General features: G+C 34.6%; 1 protein-coding gene across 1 annotated transcript in view; it reads left to right on the top strand.

The window, feature by feature from the left end:
- The window catches only part of LOC149801418 (RNA polymerase II elongation factor ELL-like), a 103983-nt gene that overhangs the window by 37174 nt on the left and 46801 nt on the right, over window positions 1-20008 (top strand). The window contains exons 3-6 of the mRNA XM_089955516.1: window positions 6092-6207; window positions 10363-10488; window positions 14774-15109; window positions 15791-15861. Of these exons, the coding sequence (XP_089811642.1) occupies window positions 6092-6207; window positions 10363-10488; window positions 14774-15109; window positions 15791-15861 (649 nt within the window). The remainder of the gene's footprint in view (window positions 1-6091; window positions 6208-10362; window positions 10489-14773; window positions 15110-15790; window positions 15862-20008) is intronic.

Below are 20008 nucleotides of genomic sequence, written 5' to 3'. Positions count from 1 at the left end.
CTTGCTGGTGCGTACACATGGGTGAGATCGGATAGGTATGTTGGACTAGAGTCCGACAGTGAAACGTAGCACAGAGAACAAAGTTTGTGTTTGATTCTGGGTCGAATGGATAGCCAGTATAGGGTACAGAGCAGCGGGGAGGTATGCTCTGATCGGGGTACTCTGAGTATGATCCGAGCAGCTGTGTTTTGAACTTTTTCAAGTTTCTGGAGTAGATATTGAGATGAACCAGACAGAATTGAGTTACAATAGTCCAGTCTTGAAAGTACTAATGAACACACAAGTGTTTTAGAGGCATCAACTGAAAGATATTTGCGAATTGAGCTGATGCATCTCAGCTCAAGATATGCAGCCTTGCATATGTTCATGACATGTTGGTGCAATGTGAGAGTACTGTCCAGAGTAACACCTAGGTATACATTAAATTGAAATTATTTTTAATATCACTTTTAATGTAGCCCTAACTTAAAAGCATCAGACCATAATTTTGTAAAATATCAATATTTACAAGAATCTGGGACATTAAATCACGTGTGAAATAAAACACATTTTATTTGAAATGTCATGATAACATATTCATCGGAGACTATAGGCCCAATGAAAATGTGGACAGGTTTTGCACCTGTAATGAAGTCAGATGAATTAAGTACCACTGCCAATAGGAAAAGGATAACAAAAGGATGTTTCACCGAGCATAAAATCTAGTTGGTTCTGAATGCAAATTTTACATCCAATATGGCCTCATAGTTGCCATCTTGGTAATCTTGATATTGCCGAAGAATAGATGGTTTCTACACTCAGCAGTTAAAATGAATGTGATCTTATCATGGATTCTTGGAAGTTCTTTTTGGCCAGCATAGTGTCAAACCCGTTGTGGTATTCTTGTTTGACAGTGGACTCCTCTGCATCGTAGGGGGATGTGTGGGATGCAGGAAAGGCAGGGGAATAATAATTATATTTTTCTTGGTATGTTATAGAGGATATTATAAGGGTCAGCCATTATTTTGTCTGACCTATAAATTACAAGACATAGGTATAACTTTTCCAAAGTTGGCAATATTGTCCACCATGCTTGGGTTCTGTTTCAGAAGTTGTGAAAGTTATATATATTTGACATAATTTTGTTCCAACCATTTATAAATTAGATCATGTTTTATGGAATTCGTTTTTCACATGAAAGCATAGGATTTAGAGAAGCATTAATTCTACAATGGAATGTTTTGCACATTTTGATGGCATTTTAAAAACATTATATATATCATGCCAAGGAAATGGGAGCTATGTGCCTTTACCAAGGATACACTGAGGCAGCCAATACAATCTGGTCAGGGTGGGAATTGAATCTGGAACCCTTGGATTAAAAATCCAATGCTCAACATCTAACCTACTGCAGATCGCTAAACCAACATAAGATTGTACACCTAAATTGTTTTCGGTAATAGTTGTTTGATCAGTCACTCTAGTCTAGCATTATCATAAAAGCATCAGACCATATTTTCTTTTAATATCATAAATGATTCATTATTAATATGAAACTGGGACATTAAATAGAAATAAATAAGTGTACTTGGAATAACTCACAACATATAGAGACTATAGACCTTACACGAAAACAATGTAATGTACCTTACATCTAATAAAATAAGGCACGTAACCACAGGCATTGAGTAGTGAAATGCTGTTCTGATGACAGTTATTACAACTTTATACATTTACTCTTAAAAAAAAAATATAAAAAATACATTAACGAGTTCTGTTAGATAAAAACATCAAATGCAATTACTGATAAAGAAGATGGTATTTATTCATGTTTGGGGCCAAGTTTATCAAATGGAGATTTGAAGTTCAGAGCATATATGAAATACTATGAAAATGTGTGGGGAAAATGCCTTGTGTAGAGGAAGGACATACATGTAATACGTAAGGTTTAAATTAACCTTTTCCACAAAGGGGGTGGGCAGTGTTGGAATGGTTGAAAGTGCTCACCTTTACAGATCACAGCTTACCTCTGTCCACACAAGTTCAAGTCTCACGCTCAGCCAGCATGGGTTTGTAAGAAAGTTTGCCTACTCTTCATAGGTCAGTGGTTCTTATAGGATTTTTCAGGGTTCTTCCTCTATCAGATATACTTGCCACCATGTATAGCCTATCTTGTGCTGAAAAATAATGTAAAGCAACAAATGTGGAATAGGCATAAGCATGCAGTCAAAATTCTGTCATTTAGGAGCTATACAGCACTTTGCAACTTGTCTTTAGGGACACCATTATACGATGGACACCTGAATCACAAAGGTCAAAATTTTTTAATCCTTATTTGGGGTTTTCTCTTAGTTCATTTGGAAGGTATCTGACCCCCTGAAATGCCTGAAAATGGGCTTGGGATTCCCATTTTAACTCAGCTGTATGGCAAAGTGAGCTTACCATATGGTCCTGTGTCCATCAACAATTACCATTTTAAACGTTAAAAAAAAAAACATGTCCAGTTTTGACCACATTTTATCACAGAGCACCCTGGCCATAATGGGCTTTCATACAATTTTTTTTATACAAATGATGCCTGAAATTTAAAAAAAGACAAAAATAATAATCAGTGAACAGAATTTGATCAAATTGTACAAAAACATGATGACTTTTAAATTTTGCACAATAGATACTGAGTGACCACCAAGTATGGCCACCATTTAAAATATAAAAAACTTTTAAATGACCATCCTCCAGAATTGTTGGATATAATTTGATCAAATTTAATAGAAAACATCAAAATCTGAAGACCCTTAAAATAGCTGATGTTACTAACCACACAGAAACCTTCAAATGACTTATCCAGAATTCCGGAAAACAATTTCATCGTACAGTATTTGACAACATCCTGGGATGAAGACCTTTCTGCAAATGATGCAAATCTAACATCAAATATGGCTTCAGTTACTAAACATAGAAGTACAATTAAACATCTTCAAAACTATTGAATATAATTAGTCCAGATCTAACAGAAAGCATCCTGCTCTGAAGACACTTAAGGTTTTGTATCGATCCATCATCATATATTGACTGGAATTACTAAAAACCTTTAAATTACTTCTTTTTCAAAACGATTGGATTGAATTTGACAAAACGTGATAGAAAGCATCCTGACTTGAAGACATTTAACTTTTATTGAAATTATGCTGATCTACTATCAAGTTTGGACGATGTTGCTAAAAACAAAAACATTTAGATGACTCCTCAAAAACTGATGTTCAGAATTTGACCAGTTTTTACAGAAAATATTTTGGTATAGCATTTCAAATTTATGGAACTTATTCTGATCCAGTTTCAAATATGGCCACCTTTACTAAAAATAGAAAACTTTTAAACAACTTCTTCAATGACACTGCTCAACCACTATTTACCAACTTTGACATAATACTTTCTTAGAGAACTTTCAGTTTTATGGATTATATGCTGATCCACATTCAAATATGGTCACAGTTGGTAAGTATAGAAAAATCTTAAAACAAGTTCTGAAAAACTGCTACACAAAGTTTGACCGAACTTTGCACATAGCATCCTGAGTTTATATAATGATGTTATATAACGTTGCCAATCTATCATCAGATATGGGCACCATAACTGAAATATATGATAAATTTTCAGAAAATGCTCTGCACAAGTTAACAAGAATGACAGAATGCATTCTAGTACAGTATTAAGGGACATGAGATTAATACAAATGACACCAATTCACTAACACTACTTAAAATGGCAAATCCTTTAAATAACTTCTCAAAAACTAGTCAACAAAATGACCACAATTTTACAGAAAACAATCTGGCATGAAGGGCTTCAAAATGTGTACAAATGATGCTGGTGAAAATATACGTGCCCTTAATGAAGAAAATAAAATCTATAAAAACTTTTTTTTTGTATTTTAAAAAATGCCTAATAGACTTTGATCAGAGTTATGCAAATATTACTGTTTTGCCATCAATTATAGCTTCCATTATTAAAAGTAGAAAAACATGTACAAAACTTTATCTAAAAAAACCTGCTGACCAGAATTTGACCAACTCTGGCACAGAAGTATATGTTGAAAGGTAATTGATATGATGTGCCATCAAATGTGAATGAGGATGCAATTCTAGAGAAACCATAAAACATTTTTTTTAAATTACGTATGAAGGCACTGGATCAACAGAAAGCAGCCTGCTGACACATATTTCTTGGCTAGGGTTTCTGAAAAACAGTCATTTTTGAAAAACAGCTGTTTACTGTTTTCAATTTTCAAAAAACAGCTGTTAACAGCTGTTTTTACCGTTTTTTCCATATTTTGACTAATTTTACAGTCAATAGCTTATTTTTTTGATGAACACCGTTTTATTATATATCTTTCGTGATGAGTTCTAAATCAATACATTTTTACTTCTTATAATAATATTTCAAGAATACAAGTGCATTAAGCGACTTGTCTGAGAGACGCGATCTTAATTTTGTACAGAAATTCGTACAGACCGAAAAAACTCTTTCAGCGTCCATTGATGTTGGTGTAATGGATAGAATTGCATTGTACAATTTCTGGAGATTTTCAGTGCGCTGGCCAGAGTTCCTGAAGAGCGTGAATTCGGACTTGAGCCATTTGAAACTGTCTTGCCCTCTGACTGCAATTGATGATCCATCTTTTTGAAGCAACAAATTCAATTCATCTTGAAGAGACAAGTTCACACTTTCAACATCATTTGACGACTGTTCGACGACATGTTCTACATCGTTGACTTCAAATAGACGAGACGCTAGATTTCCTGCGAAATTTAGCGTAGTTTTTGACGGGGCGACAGATGGATCTTTGAGACTGCGCAGGAGGTTCATGACATCATTGTTCAATCTCTCTTCAACGCGACACTTCAAATTTTCCATGAGCTTGGTACTAATGTCATTATTCAGGTTAGAGAGCATGTTGAACATGAATTCTAAAATTGTGTCAGCACTCATCAACGTCGCGTCTTCTCGACTTAGATTCTCAACAGCAAGTTTCACAGGTTCCATTGCCTTCAGAAGAATTTTGAGAGCATCAAAATCCAATGTCTTAATGTCCATTAGAAACAGTAAAACAGTTAGAAAAAAACCAGCTGTTTTACTGTTACTGTTAAACAGTTATCAGAAACTCTATTCTTGGCCAACTGTTCTTGCATTTGACTGACGCAGATGCCAGCCTTGTGAGTGATCTTTGGTCCACATTGGCCTCTTGTTTGAGAAGTGCCATCAGTAGCATTAATACTCTTGATGGGACCCCTAGGGCTGAAATGCATTGAAAATCCCAGCTTATTTGTCTCATATAGTGTGTTCTGAGTAAATGTTTTACGAAGTAGCTGTCAGTTGCTAACTTTAATAACAGTTAACTGGTTCACTCAGATTTTCTCCATACAGTCCCTTTAAGGATATTGGAATGAACCTGAGAATTTGGTATGGATAGTTTTTATACACGTTCTCACTTCACAAAAGTGAAAAAACATTAATAACTTTTAAAAAAAACTTTTTCATTTGTATATGTGTATCACACTGAAAATGCACGAAAACTATCATGCATAATGCAACCAGATTTGGTCTTGTGCATGTAAACAAAATAAAACTGCTAAGGGTATATATAACTACACCTCCATTTTGGATAGGTGACTTAGGTAAAAGGTGATGACATTGCGCCATTTTGAGTTGTACTGTAAATAATGCTGTTACAAGACTGAACAACCTCAATGAGCCAGCCAATAATTATCCACATGGTAATGTGATATACCTGGGTAAAAAGTGATGTCATATCGATGACATGATCCTGTCATATTTAGATTTACAGTAAACATTGATTTTACAAACATGGACATCCTCAAAGACCCAAAGAATAAAAATTGATCTGTGAAGACAATCAAACTCCCCTCCAACATCCATGAAATTAAGTACTGATGAAAATTGTATTGTTTGCAAAATGACAGAAATTTATAAAAACAATACTCTGTAAATGGATTCACTTTTTGAAATAACTTTACTGGAGCTATAGAGTTTTAAATATACAATTTAAGAAATAAATGAATGGTTATAATGAATAAATTCTTCTTTGTTGCAGGTCATACAGATACCGTCCAAAAATGGGGCAGAGTTACGAACATTCCAGTTCACCTTGTCTGCAATCCAAGGAGATCCAAATGGGAGTTTTGACTGTGTTCAGCAACCAGACACCAAGTAAATAAATCATTTATAACATATGCACAGCAATTGGTTCACGCCAGGAAACCTTTGCCTGAGCCACTTTAATGTATAGCAACATTTTATGTGACTACTCATAAAACATCCAAGAAGCTTTCTTTTATAATTCATTTATATTGAACTCGGGGGGAAATGAAATACTTGTGATTTCAGAAGTACATGTATCATAACATTTATCCATAACTTTAAATATACTGAATAAATGATTGATGTTACACACATTCTAACATCTTTATGACTTTTTTTAATATCATTAGTCTTGATCATGTGTAACAAAAATTATTTTGACATGTTTCCATCGGTAACTTTAGCTACAGGTGGAATAAGCTCTCATTTTTAGCTTATCAGGCCATTATGCCAAATGAGCTTGTGATATGGTGTTTTGTCCCTTGTGCATCATCCATCATTTGTCATACATTCATCAGCATTTTCAACTTTTCAAAAACCACTGAACAGTATTTGTTTGGCACATATATTTTTGGCATGAAGGCCTTCCAAATTTTTCAAATTCAAAAACCTGTGCATTATGTTGTTTTTTTAAAATCCTGCTGTATGATGTCAAACTTGCCAAAAGTTATCAGACTTTAAAGTCTTTCACATTTTTACAAAATCTTAATATGTGCCATCAAATAGCTGAATTTTACAGCAATTTGGCACACATGATATTGGTATGTTGTCATATGTGGTTACCCTCACCAAAATAGAAAAAACCCTTGAAGAAGCTTATTTGAAACTGTTCAACAGGAATAAACTAAATCTGACACAATATTGAGGCACGAAGGCCTTTCAGATTTAGATGATTGGTACCAATCCATCATCAAATACGAGTGAAATTGATAAAATCAGTAATACCTATAAAAGACTTCCTAGCCAAAAGAATTTAGCCAAATTTGACAAAACACATCCATTGAATGAAGACCTTTTAGTTTTGTACAAAAAAGATGCTGATATGCCATCCAATATGGCAACTGGTACTAAAATTAGAAAAAACCTTGACTGGATTATTTTTTAAAATATTGCTCTGTAGAATTTCACCAAATTTCAAAATAAATTATCTAGGAATAAATGCAATTAAAGTTTGTACAAATGGTGCTGACCTATTGTGAAATATTGATGAAAAAATGGAGAAATGTTCAGAAGTGTATAGAAATAGTGTAGTGCTTCCCTTTTATAGCACAGTTTATAGAAGTCATAAAAGAGACTATCTGACTCGGAGGTTGTCTTCAATAAAGCTGATGTAATCGAGTTTTGTTGTGACAAAAGTAGGTTACTTAGTCATGCAAAACCACATTATACTTCTCATCAGTCAAGAAATAAAATAAAGAACAGTAAAATTAAACAGCAATAATAAATAAGTTTAAAGACTGGAGCTCACGTGGCCATATGGGAAACTTAAAGTGAGATTAGGGTATGGTCCATCATGCTTTATCTGTTGTCCAGTCACACTTGATATTTATATCTTCTCTCATAAACTGTTTCATCGCATTTGATCAATCTGACAGAAAACTTTGTTCAAAATATGCTTGTTTGCTGTCAGATATGGCCACCAGAATTAAAAGTTGACAAATCTAATAACCACTCCCCGGACCACTTGAATGAATTTTTCCAAATTTAAAAGAAAGAATCCTTGCATGAAATTATTCATATTTCTTCAAATGATTCCAGTCTACCATCAGGTATGGCCACCATTAAGAAGAATAGAAAAAACCCTTGTGACTTAAAAATAACTGCACAAGAGATTTTTGAGCAAATTTGACAGAAGGCACCCTGGCTTGAGGCAAAGATAACTTATTTCCTGCAGTAAATATAAACATCCAACTTCTTCTCAAGAACTACTCAACAGAATGTGACCAGATTTGATGGAAAGTGGCTTGAATGAAGACTTGGTAAATTTTTATCAGGGTCTGAAAAGTGAATATGTCCTTCAAGGCCTTGAAAACACCTTGAAAATTCAAAATTCTGTCTGGGTACTTTGAAAAGCCTTGATTTCAAGGCCTTGAAAACACCTTGAAAATTCAAAATTCTGTCTGGGTACCTTGAAAAGCCTTGATTTTATTGAAACCAAAAGGAATTAATAAACAGTTTTGTTTTGCAGATTTAAATATACATAAAAAGAGGAGGAAAAAAAACGATCTCTCACTAAGTTTGTCCCAGAATGGAAATTTCCATAACTGGCCACTGCACAGTCGTATGTTTTGAACTACTGGATGTATCCATGGTTTAAATTTGAATCATTTGTAAGCTTCTAAATGACTGGCTGTCAATTCCAACTTCATTGGCTAGACAAGGAAAAATATAAAGTTTGGATTATGAGATCTTTCGCAGACAGCTTTGCAAATTATGCCAGATGGCTGTTGATTAGGTGGGTTTCAGATGGGTTTATAGCAGGGTTTCACTTTAAAAAGTATATTGTTATTCAGATCTCATTTTCATAATAGGAATTATTGAATGGGGGTCCTGTAAAATCTTCCCATAACAAGCTACCTGAAAGGGGATTTTCTATCAATAAAGAGTGTGAAGATGTAAATATGAAGGAAAGAACTGGTTGCAAAGAGAGTGAGTTTTGAGTGTGTAAGAAATACTGGTGGAATTTGCCAAATTGATATAACACCAAAAATGCTTATAAATGCAGGCAGTGCTTATAGTAGGTACAGCATGTACTTGGATAAACAGAGGAAAAACCTTGAGCAAGAGAGAAGATGACAAAAAAAGAAAGCACTGGATGAGGAAATAGCAGAGTTAGAGAAGAAAGGCAGGCACTGAAAAAGACATTGAGACAATGGCAGCTGCTGCTGATAACTATGCATTGAAACAGAGATCCGTAGGAAAATTTAAATTATCATGACATCAGATAGTTTGAAGAAAAGTGTTAAAGACAAAATCATCGAACTTGGAGCTCTTGAAACACAGTTTGATGAAAAACTACAAGAACTAAAAAATTCACTCTAAAATATGTTGGACTTAGTAAATAGTGTGATGTTATTAGAGTCAAATGAACATTGTTCAGTGATTGTACATTATTCTAATGCCCAGATGTAGTATGTTTTTTATTAATGGGAATGATATCAATGATCATACTATTGACTCCATCTTGTTTTTTTTAAATTGCAAGAGATGTTTCTCGTATGAAGTAACAGTAAGTAGTAACTTGTGTTTACATACAGTTTAATTTATGAATCCATTAAAATTAATGTAATAGTGTTCCATGAAAAACATGATTTTGGACCTTGAAAAACCTTGAAAATTTTGATAAATATATGCTAATAACCCTGATTTATTCAGATGATCCCCATTCTGGAGTTAGCATCATTTGAATAAATTTGGAGGTCATTAGTTGAAGTAGAAAAGCCTTTAATGAATCATAAACCAAAACTGTTGATTAGAATTACACATAAGTTGAGGGAAAGCATCCTGTACATGCCAATTTCTTTGTTAAAGCAAGGAAGGTAACATACATGTATAATGAAGACTAGTGAGGATTATGAAGAGATCTCCCACCCTGTAAAAAAAGATTCAGACAGGTGGCTGATCAATGGTTGCAGCTAAACCCAGAGACTTCTGGTCTCAAGTTCAGTGTTTCAGCTCCATAATTTCAACATGTATGAATTTGCGTTCACAACCAGCGAGCTAGCATAGGCCAGTTATCCGAGTGAACCACTTATTGTTTATTTTCATAAGCATAGAACTGGCTGAAGTTTAAAATTATTATTTGACACGTTTTTTGGGCTATTCACATTTTCATTAACACTGGTTGCAGTATAAATTAGGTTCCAGCCAATCTTTTTTCATGGAATTTTAAAACTTTTCAATAATTTCCATCTATCTTGGGATTTCCCAATATGCTAATGGTTGAACAAGATGGTGGATAACAAACAGAAATGCAGTAGTGATAATCTTGGGCTATTTGTGTGAGTTATGTTTTTAACAATGACTCTCATTAGCTTAAATATCAATACAACATGCATGACTGTGATTGAAAGGCTTTCTTATAAAATTGCAGGTTGCATGAATTTCAGCAAGAAATATGCATGTAAGAAACAAAAAGACAGACATCACAGCAGGATACTGGGGTCTTTTATAATGAGTGATATCTGTAAATTAGAATAATAGTAAATTTGCATTTTGTTCTAGGTATGGCCATCAGCTGCGTTTGGAGGGCACCATGTCTCACAAAGTGTCTGTCCATGCCACAAGTGATGTGTTTGAGGTCACAAAGGAGAAAATGAAACAAGCTGAAGAGGAATACAAGGATGTCTGGTATTTAGGAGTACATTTGTATTATATGTCTATATCCATTTTGTCATTTCTGACAGGATATTAATCTGGTATAATTTCAATGCAGTGGATATGGATGATACAGATATTTCCCTCATGGTTTTGGTTGTTAGCTTGGCTTTACAGTAATATGTCTTTATGTGTCCATCGTGTTTAGTGCATGATCTGTTGCTGTCAGTCCATAAACCATTCCTTGTCTGGAGACGAATATTTCTGATCCAATGTCAATCAGACATGAAATATGGACTGGCAGAATTGTGATGAATTCAGTAATAAGAGAATCACTCTTATTTGGAATATTTGATGACTGTCATTTTTTTCTTCTTCATGGGTTTCAAAGTTTGTGGTTTGGGTAAAAAGTACCTAATTTCAAGGATTTATCATTTACACCCACCCCCAAGAAAAAGCACTACTGTACATGATTATATTGACCTTTGTTTCCACGTATTTGCAAGCAGACATATATAGTCCATGCTGCAGTTATTCGGTTGAGTAATTAAGTTATTCATTGCCAACACATGGTGTCTGTGCTGATTTTTAAAGAAAATGCCTACCTCGTTTTCCACATATGTCTGATTTAACACATTTCATATCACTGTTTGGTATATTAAGTAATCATATTCTCATATGTTCTTCAAGACTGCCATCGTAACTAAAAAAATTCTTAAGAATTCCAGGATTAGATGCCTGAACAATGCTAATGATTGTAAGCCATTCAACACAATCCTGCCAAATTTGCCCTATGGGAACCCTTCATAGCTGGGTGATCTTGACTTTGCCGAAATTGGGATTCATAAAATTTCAGTGAATGCTGGTGGTATTAATGTACATATTGTGATGGCGTGTGCTGAAGGATTTGTTACAAAATGCACTAAACAAACTGCAGACATATTGACATTTGAGATGTACATTGAAATTAGGTCTTGGCTAACCTGAAAACATCTTCTGTTAAGCCAGTTCACATCAAGTGGCTTCTCTGCTTACATGACAAAAGTAGCACTTCAGAGAGACTTGATTGAAATGGACTTTGAGAAAGCTGGACTAATCTGCTGATTATTTATTAATATGTGCAAAAATGTTATACAATTGGAATAATATGTCCTTTAGGAAATAAAGGACATGGAGATTGAGTAAATTGGCATTTATTACAACACATCAGGAGTCAATACAAATTTGTAAGACTTTTAGTGCTTATAAAATGAATTAAATTGTAATTAATTCCATGGTACATTGTCATTAATGTACTTAATGTAATATATATTTCAGATTTGCAGCTTTGCAGATAACGATGGTATTAAAATTAAGAAAGAAGCATGTGATGCCTTTCCATTGCATATAATGGTCTTGGAAGGTAGGGTGATTGGTTAATGTCGGCGTGGTAGATATTTAATTTGGTAGATATTTGATTGTGACTTTTAGTTTGTGGTCCAGCTCCCTCTCAAAAACCACAAAGATTGGAACCCAACGCATTTATAATCTTTCGCAGTATATCAATATGACCTCAGACAGCTTCCATAATGATAGAAGTGCATACATTGCAATATGGTGATTTTTGAACTAGACTGGATGAACTTATCACTCTGGGAGACAAATATGAAAAAATGAAAGAGTACTCTTTTTGCCATTTGACTGTTGGAATTATGTTTTTCCATTATATTTGTTCTTGTTGAATTTCTTTTATATATATATATATATATATATATATATATATATATATATATATATATATATATATATATATATAAAACAATACTGACAAAATTGAATTTGGTTTACAATTACAGTTTGTATTACATTGTTTAAATAGTGCAAACAATTATCAGTATGTGTACTGCTCCTAAATGCCATGGTCATTCACTAGCTTGCCCTGAAGTTGTCTTGATTGTCCTGAATTTTGAACAAGTCTGAGTCACCCAAAATGTTTAGTTCTACATAAGCCTGCTTAGAGAAATGGTTAACTGTTAAGTTATGATAAGTCCAATGAGTCATATTGGGTTCACTTGGGTCTCCTGATTTTATTAGTTATCTATCATGTATAAGTTAGTGTGCCAGACTTTGATCAGTGGGTTTTATGTTCAAATCCTGACGAAGGTCAACTTGGGTTGGCTGCTGTGGTGTGTATCTGGGCAAAGTTACTTTACTCCCATGGCCCTGGAACTAAAGTCTTTTATGCACTTGTGCTTTTAAACACCAATCAGTCAGTCAGTTAAACAGTACTTAATTTTCAATGCCTGTCAGAGGATGATAAGTCAGAGTATCATGTTGTGATGTCCATCTATCCATATGTCCATGCTAGTGTTCCCTATCTTGTTTCCTCACAATAACTAGAGTTCTGTTGTTACTTAACCATGTAATTAGCTTGCATCTGGGGCAAGGAAGAAGCCTGTATATTTTGGGCTTAAAAGATCAACATAAAAAAATGTTTCCACATAGTAACTTAACTTGTATATCATATACCTTGAAAACTATTAATGGTCCAGACTTTTTGGATGGCATGTGTTTGAGGCAGAGAAGGCACCCATTCATGATCAAGTCAAAATGTCAAAGGTCAAGGTCACATGGACTGAAAGAAGGAAATTTATTTCTTCAAACTGAATGTGCTCTTAAAAGAAAAAAAATTAAAGTTCTGTACCAGATACATTTACTATATGTTTAGATGGATTGTGTTTGAGACATTTATTGTTTCTTGGGTTAAAGGTGAAAGAGCAAGGTTAGATGGATACCAAAAATTAAAAGTTGTCAGAAAATAACTGAAGTCCTATGCCACAAATAATGACAAAACTTTGTGGATGGCTTGCATTTCAAACAAGAAGACACCTATCAATTTTGGGTCAGTACATTAAATGTCAAGGTTACTGAACAAAAAGAAAACTGGCTTCAGCAATTTGACTCAAGTTATACACCTTTTGCCTGGACTAAATTTTGTGAGTGGCTTGCATTTGAGACAAATAAGGCAAATTGATTTTAGATTCAGAAGGCCAAAGGTCAGGGTCACATTGACTCCAAGTAGAATCAGTTCTATGTCACACACCTAGTTCTGAGCTCATCGGTTGCTTGCTGTTTTGGCCACTCTTTTGGCTGGATTACGTATGAGGCAAGTAAGAAACCTATTGATTTGGCAGTTAAATGTCAAGGTCAAGTTAGTATATATCCTAATATCTGATTGTCCAACCAGTTAAAGACGGTACAAGAAGTATAATAATGCTATTCACTTCATGTTGGGTGTAGACTTGAATTCACATTAATATAGTTCAATATTTGTTTAGGGTAATTTTTTATGTGAAGACTAAAAAGTATTCAAATTAGCTGTCTAAAACCAAAAAATTAGGATTTGCAAATGGCTAAAATGAATGTCATTAAAGATAATTGAATTACTTATTTTTCAGTGAAAATTAAAGGCAGTGAAACCAAAAATTTTCAGTTACATAATTTTGAGTTGTGCATCACCTCTTGGGAATCCAGTTATCACATGTGTCAGGGGTTAGAAATATATTTTGTAAGGATTTTAATGTGTTTCCAAGAGCTTTTAACTTGAACTTTACATTTATTTGGAGGGCTTATCTAGCAAAAGTGTTGTGTTTTTCAGCATTTTTTATTCATTCATTCATACATATATACATACATACATACATGCATGCATGCATGCATGCATGCATACATACATACATACATACATACATACATTCATTCATACATACATACATACATACATAAACACACACATACACACACATACAGTTTATGGTACTCTTGTTGAATGTAGTTGAAGATAATGGATATTTTTACTGAGTAAAATGACCAGTGTATTTGTCTTACCATATTTGACCTAATTATCAGTTATGTCCAAAGAAATACCTCCCACCCCTTTTTTGGAAATTCTGCCGGCGTATCATAATTTCCAGTTAAAAGGATTTACTTATGTGAGAAAAGTGTTTATGCATTATATTTTCCAATTTTTCTTTTTAATTAAGGATATTTATGATTGCTTATATGGTAATGACTGGCTGCTGGTTCACTGGCTTGTACATTTCAAGTTGAACTGACTTTATGTGAAGTAATCAGTCATGACTAATTGTAGAAAATATAATTGCTGTAATGATTAACTGCTCACCCTTATTCAAACAAGTGATGACTTTTTGCTGGTTGGTGTACAGATTTTTTTTGGTCAGAGTTTAATAAAACTAATGCACAACTCTCCATCTATTCTTCATGATGTCTAAAAGAGTTGATGACATATTAAAGCTAATGTTACTGTACTCTCTTGCAGTACACAGTTCATCAAACAAAGTGGTCCTCACATCAGCCGACGAGTGAAAACTGTCATTCGAGATGGCCATCTTAATTCATCAAAACACCAACCGGTTTCACAGACAACTTCCAGCAAACCAAAGCCTTCCAATCCCCATCCTTCCACAAACATCACACAGCGTCCATCTCCCTCTAGTAGTCATGGTCATTCATTATCACCCCATCCTCCTCCGCAACAGCAGCATCCTGTTTCATCAACGAGCTACCCCAAATCTGCATCACCAGTGACATTGGCTACTACATCTTCACAGCCCAAGCCATCAGCCAATGCTGCCGTGATGAAAATGCCATATAGGTTGGTACCAAATTTGTGGGAGTCTATTTGCAAGGTTTATCTTAAAAAAGGTAAGAAATTAGAATTCTGACAAATTTTAATTTTTGAATATGGATCTTCTTGAGCCAGCTGGTGTGTCACAAGGGCAGAGCTTAACAGAGTGTCAGTGGCATGAAGTTGCATTGTGCAAGACTTTCTGCAATGGGATGATTATGCACTGCTGGTGAACTTGTGGATGTGTATTCGGCACCTGTCTACAGTTTTGCCAACATACTGGAGCAGTCTGGGTTAAGTCCTCTACTTAAGGGCACAGTGGTAATGGCTATGTTTGTATTTGAAAAAAAAAATCTTCTTTGAATGCATCAATGCTGAAATTTTTACAAAGATTTCCAGCACAGAAATATACATAGATATATAGAGGGGTGTTGTTGAGACTTTTTTAAAATCATAAATGAAGCTTGTAAAGCTTCAGTGGTTATTAAAATATCAAATCAGACTTTATTCTTTTCTGAGATATGAAAAACAGAATTTAATAGGGAGGATTGTTGTTCTTAGTTAGATTGCATTTATCACAGTTGTTGATTTTTTGGGGAGTTGTAATGTTGCGTCAGATTTTCATGTAACCAGACTTTCTCATATGTCATAATTGTGCGAACAAATGCTTGCAAAAGATTCACCATGACCTTGAATTTTGTTTTGCAGAGACAGAATCATTCATCTTTTAGCTGTTAGACCTTACAAGAAACCAGAACTTATTCTTCGACTTCAAAAAGGTAGTACTATTGTCTTCCCTTGTCTTTTAATTATTCTCAGGATTTATTTTGAAAAATTTGATAAAAATATAAAACCTAAAAAGAGCTACTTAATAATTTTGTGTCGTTTTTCATACCTTCTGATTTTTGTACACCATTGGGACAAAATTAACTAACTTTTTGTTTGCTCTCAGTGCTTGTTATGCCCCATTGTGGTTATTATACTTGTACTAATTATGCCCACACAGCTTGTTATGCCCCATTGTGGTTGTTATACTTCTACTAATGATGCCCACACAGCTTGTTATGCCCTATTGTGGATGTTATTCTTTTACTAATGATGCCCACACAGCTTGGTATGCCCCATTGTGGTTGTTATACTTCTACTAATTATGCCCACACAGCTTGTTATGCCCCATTGTGGTTGTTATACTTCTACTACTGATGCCCACACAGCTTGTTATGCCCCATTGTGGTTGTTATACTTCTACTATTGATGCCCACACAGCTTGTTATGCACCAGCTGCATTTTTTGCCCACACAGCTTGTTAGGCCCCCACTGCTTCTTATGCCCCTGATGCTTGTTTTTGCCCCCCAATGCTTGTTATGCCCCTGCTGCTTGTTAGGCCCCTGCTTCTTGTTTTGCTCCCCAACTGCTTCTTATATCCTCTGCTGCTTGTTTTGGTCTCCCACTGCTTGTTATGCCCCTGCTGCTTGTTTTTTGTTGCTCACTGCTTCTTGTGTCCTCTGCTGCTTGTTAAGCTTCCACTGCTTGTCATGTCCCTGCTTCTTGTTAGGCCCTCATTGTCTCATATGCAACTGCAGCTAGGATGGAACAGCTTGTTTGTAAGCTGTAACTAATGATAAGCCAGACACACACATATAAGGTATATTTTAAGATGTGCAGTTGCAGGATTCTCAATGATTTTTAAAATTATAGTGCCAGAAAATTAATTGAGTGTACCAACTTGTAAATTTTATTTTCAAGTGCTACTTTTTTCTTTGATAAAACATTGCTATATTTAGATACCACCATCACCCTAAAGTAGCATACTGGTTGGTACTGCAGATACTTCAATATTCTTGTTTTCTCCCACCCTAAAATAGCATACTTTTCGATGCTGTAGCTGATGAAAAGCGGTGAAACTCTGTGACAGATGCTTCAAGTTATTCCCTCCAACCCCAAAATAAACATCTAAATATCTTTCACAAAGTGAAAATGTCACAGGAAACTGAAACTGAAGTTTCTTGGTGTTTAAACAAATTTTTTCAAGTGATTCATGATTTTTCTTTATGGAAGGGTATGTGAATTAAATACCGTAAACTTAACGTTTGTTTGCATGCTGTTGCTTTTCATGAAATATGCATGGGGAATCTATCTGCAACATTATTTCTTTTTGGTTTGATTGGTGTTAATGGCACATGCAATATAATGCTGGCTGTATCATGCAGAGTTAATTGGAGCCAGTGACACAACGAGACAGTCAACAGGGGTTGACCTGGGCATATAATGAGCCTGCATCCCTTGGATCACAAGAAATTAAACAAACAAATCTTTTGTCTTTAAAATTTAAAGTACAAGAATTTACACATGTGTATGATTTTATAGCCATGAAAATGTAACATTTAGAAACCCAAAAATTACATAGCTAATAAAAGTGGGTTTACAGTTTCAATTTGTATTTATTATAGGTGTGTGAGGATGATGATAGATTGATCTTTATTACTTTGCTAAGGGCTAAGTAAAAAGAATTTTATTTCCTGTAACAGGCTTGGAAAAAAAAATGGGTTGATGGGGGGGGGATTTTTTAAATAATAAATGAATATGTATATTTTTTAAAGGTTCCAGTTGTAACAGGCTTGGAAAAAAAATGGGTTAGCATGTAAATTTGTATATTTTTTAATGGTTCCCTTTCTCCGACTGCTGATTATTAGAGTATTCAGAGTGATCAGTACTAAATGCCAAAAAAATTAATGCTCATAGAGTCCATATGTAAATGTTTTTTGCAAATAATCACAAAACAATCACAAAACAAAAATGTAGTTAGTGAGATTTTAATTGTGTCTTTTGCATTACAAGAAATATAGCTTTTGTTTACTTGGCCGAAATGGATAAACTAAAGTCTCTTCCTAATGTGGGCATCAGTTGCCAATGAAGTTTTGACCTAGTCAGCTATGGTCACAGCATGTCAGTTGGGTACAAAGTATAGTTTAGATTGGAAAAGATTAGTTGGACTAATTAACATTGATTGTTTCATTGATTATTTGATAAATTTGTTTGTATTGTCAGAAGCATTTAATCATGACAATATAATTTGTATTTTTTGGGAGAAGTATGACAATTTGCCAAGAAAATTAATATTTTTAAAAAGGTTGCTCTCACTCATAAGATTTAATTTTTATGTTTAATGTCATTATTTGTCATCATTTTGAACTGGTGGTTATTTTATTATATAATTCCTTTTTTTTTTAAAAATTAAGGTCCTTGCTAAATGATAGGGGTCATATCATAAAATCCATGTAATTTTGAAACAATTGATGATTCTCATTCATTTTCCCAGTGATATTTCAAAGTAATTTTTGTTTGGCCTTGATGTCAGCACTGGAAATATCCTAAAATGGTCTGTTTGCCCAGAATCAAGATTTTCATAAACCCAGCAAACATCTGGATTTTTCCTTCTTGTTTTAAACAAAACTGCATGATCCCCAGTGTTTCGTGAAATCCTCTTTGTGGGTACATGAGAAAAACTAATGAATGTTTTAATTAATTAATAAATGAGCATGTTGGATTTTTTTGTGTTAGCCTGCAGACCATGACAGTTAATATGAGACTACACTCACCTTCATATGACCTGTCCTTTTTAGTTTGGTGCTTGTTGTTGTTGTTGTTGGGTTTAGCGCCATTTTTCAGCACATGATAGGCTATGGATGGCAGCCAGTATTAATGGTGGAGGAGGAACCCGGGAAGAACCACCGACCCACGAGAAGCTACTGGCAAGCTTTCTCACATACCCACATTAGCCGAATCCTAGACTCGAACCCACGCAGACAGGTGAGATGGCAGTGATCCGTAACGGTGAGCGCTTTAGACCACTCGGCCACTCGGGGCCCCTTTTAGTTAGGTAATTCAGTTAACTGCATATTATAATGTAGACTCTGGTCAAGTGATATAAAATTTTACATTTAACAGACAACACAAAGGTGTGAAGAGTTTTAAAATTTGTTCACATGATTCTTTTCGGCCATTTTTGACAGAAGGTATTCGGGCATTGATGGACATCAAATGTGTACACATGAAGCAATTATCCAGGTGAACATAGGCAGATTGTTTTGAGTTTAACTTATAAGAAAAGTTTTAAAAAGATTTCTCATTATAGGCTGTCGGATCAAAGTTCAAATAATCAAGTAAGATTATAAATTTGTCAAGCCTGCATTATAAGAGAACAGGGAAACCCAGCCGTAACAGGATGGTCCGAGTCCACAGAATGCTGTTATTTTATGTAACATTTCATGAAGAATCAAAACAAGTCAAATAAGTTGGTCAGTTTTCCAAGATAATAAAGATGTGCCAGAAATCTCAGACAAATGAGAGAAAACCTGATTGTCCAACTCATCTGTACAGAAGGACCATAGTTATCAAGCATACCCAGTCAAAAGATCTAATAAATAAAGACTGCGTAATTACAGACTGTTAGAGGAAGAAAAGTTAGGCTTTTTCATTCAAAAATGAGAACAGGAGCATTGGAACACAATGTGAAATGTTAGCTGTGGGAATGATGTGTATGATGTTATTAATAACATATAAGATATAATTACTACATTTTAACATTAAGTGGCGGCACATGAATCGTATACTTGGGAATCATGAAGGTTATATGTGACCAGTGAACTTTAATAGCAGTGATACATTACCTACTAGTATTGTGTTCCTATCTTTTTTCTGGGTGTTAGTCTCCAGATGAAGGTAAAAACTCCCCACCCCCCAACCAGTTAGAAATTAGAGGTCTAGAAGAAAAATGAGAAAGCCCCAGTCTGATGCCTTAGTCATTTATGATCATTCTAAATATTCTCAATGTCTGCATTGTGTCTAGCATTGGGGCATCATGCTGCAGACATGTAGCATCATGTCCCATCCGGTCAATTTATTATGACAACAGGTCGACCAGTC

This window comes from Sinohyriopsis cumingii, chromosome 4, assembly GCF_028554795.1.
Source record: "Sinohyriopsis cumingii isolate HCF-2022 chromosome 4, ASM2855479v2, whole genome shotgun sequence".
Classification (NCBI taxonomy): domain Eukaryota; kingdom Metazoa; phylum Mollusca; class Bivalvia; order Unionida; family Unionidae; genus Sinohyriopsis; species Sinohyriopsis cumingii.
This window is presented reverse-complemented; position numbering and strand designations above follow the sequence as displayed.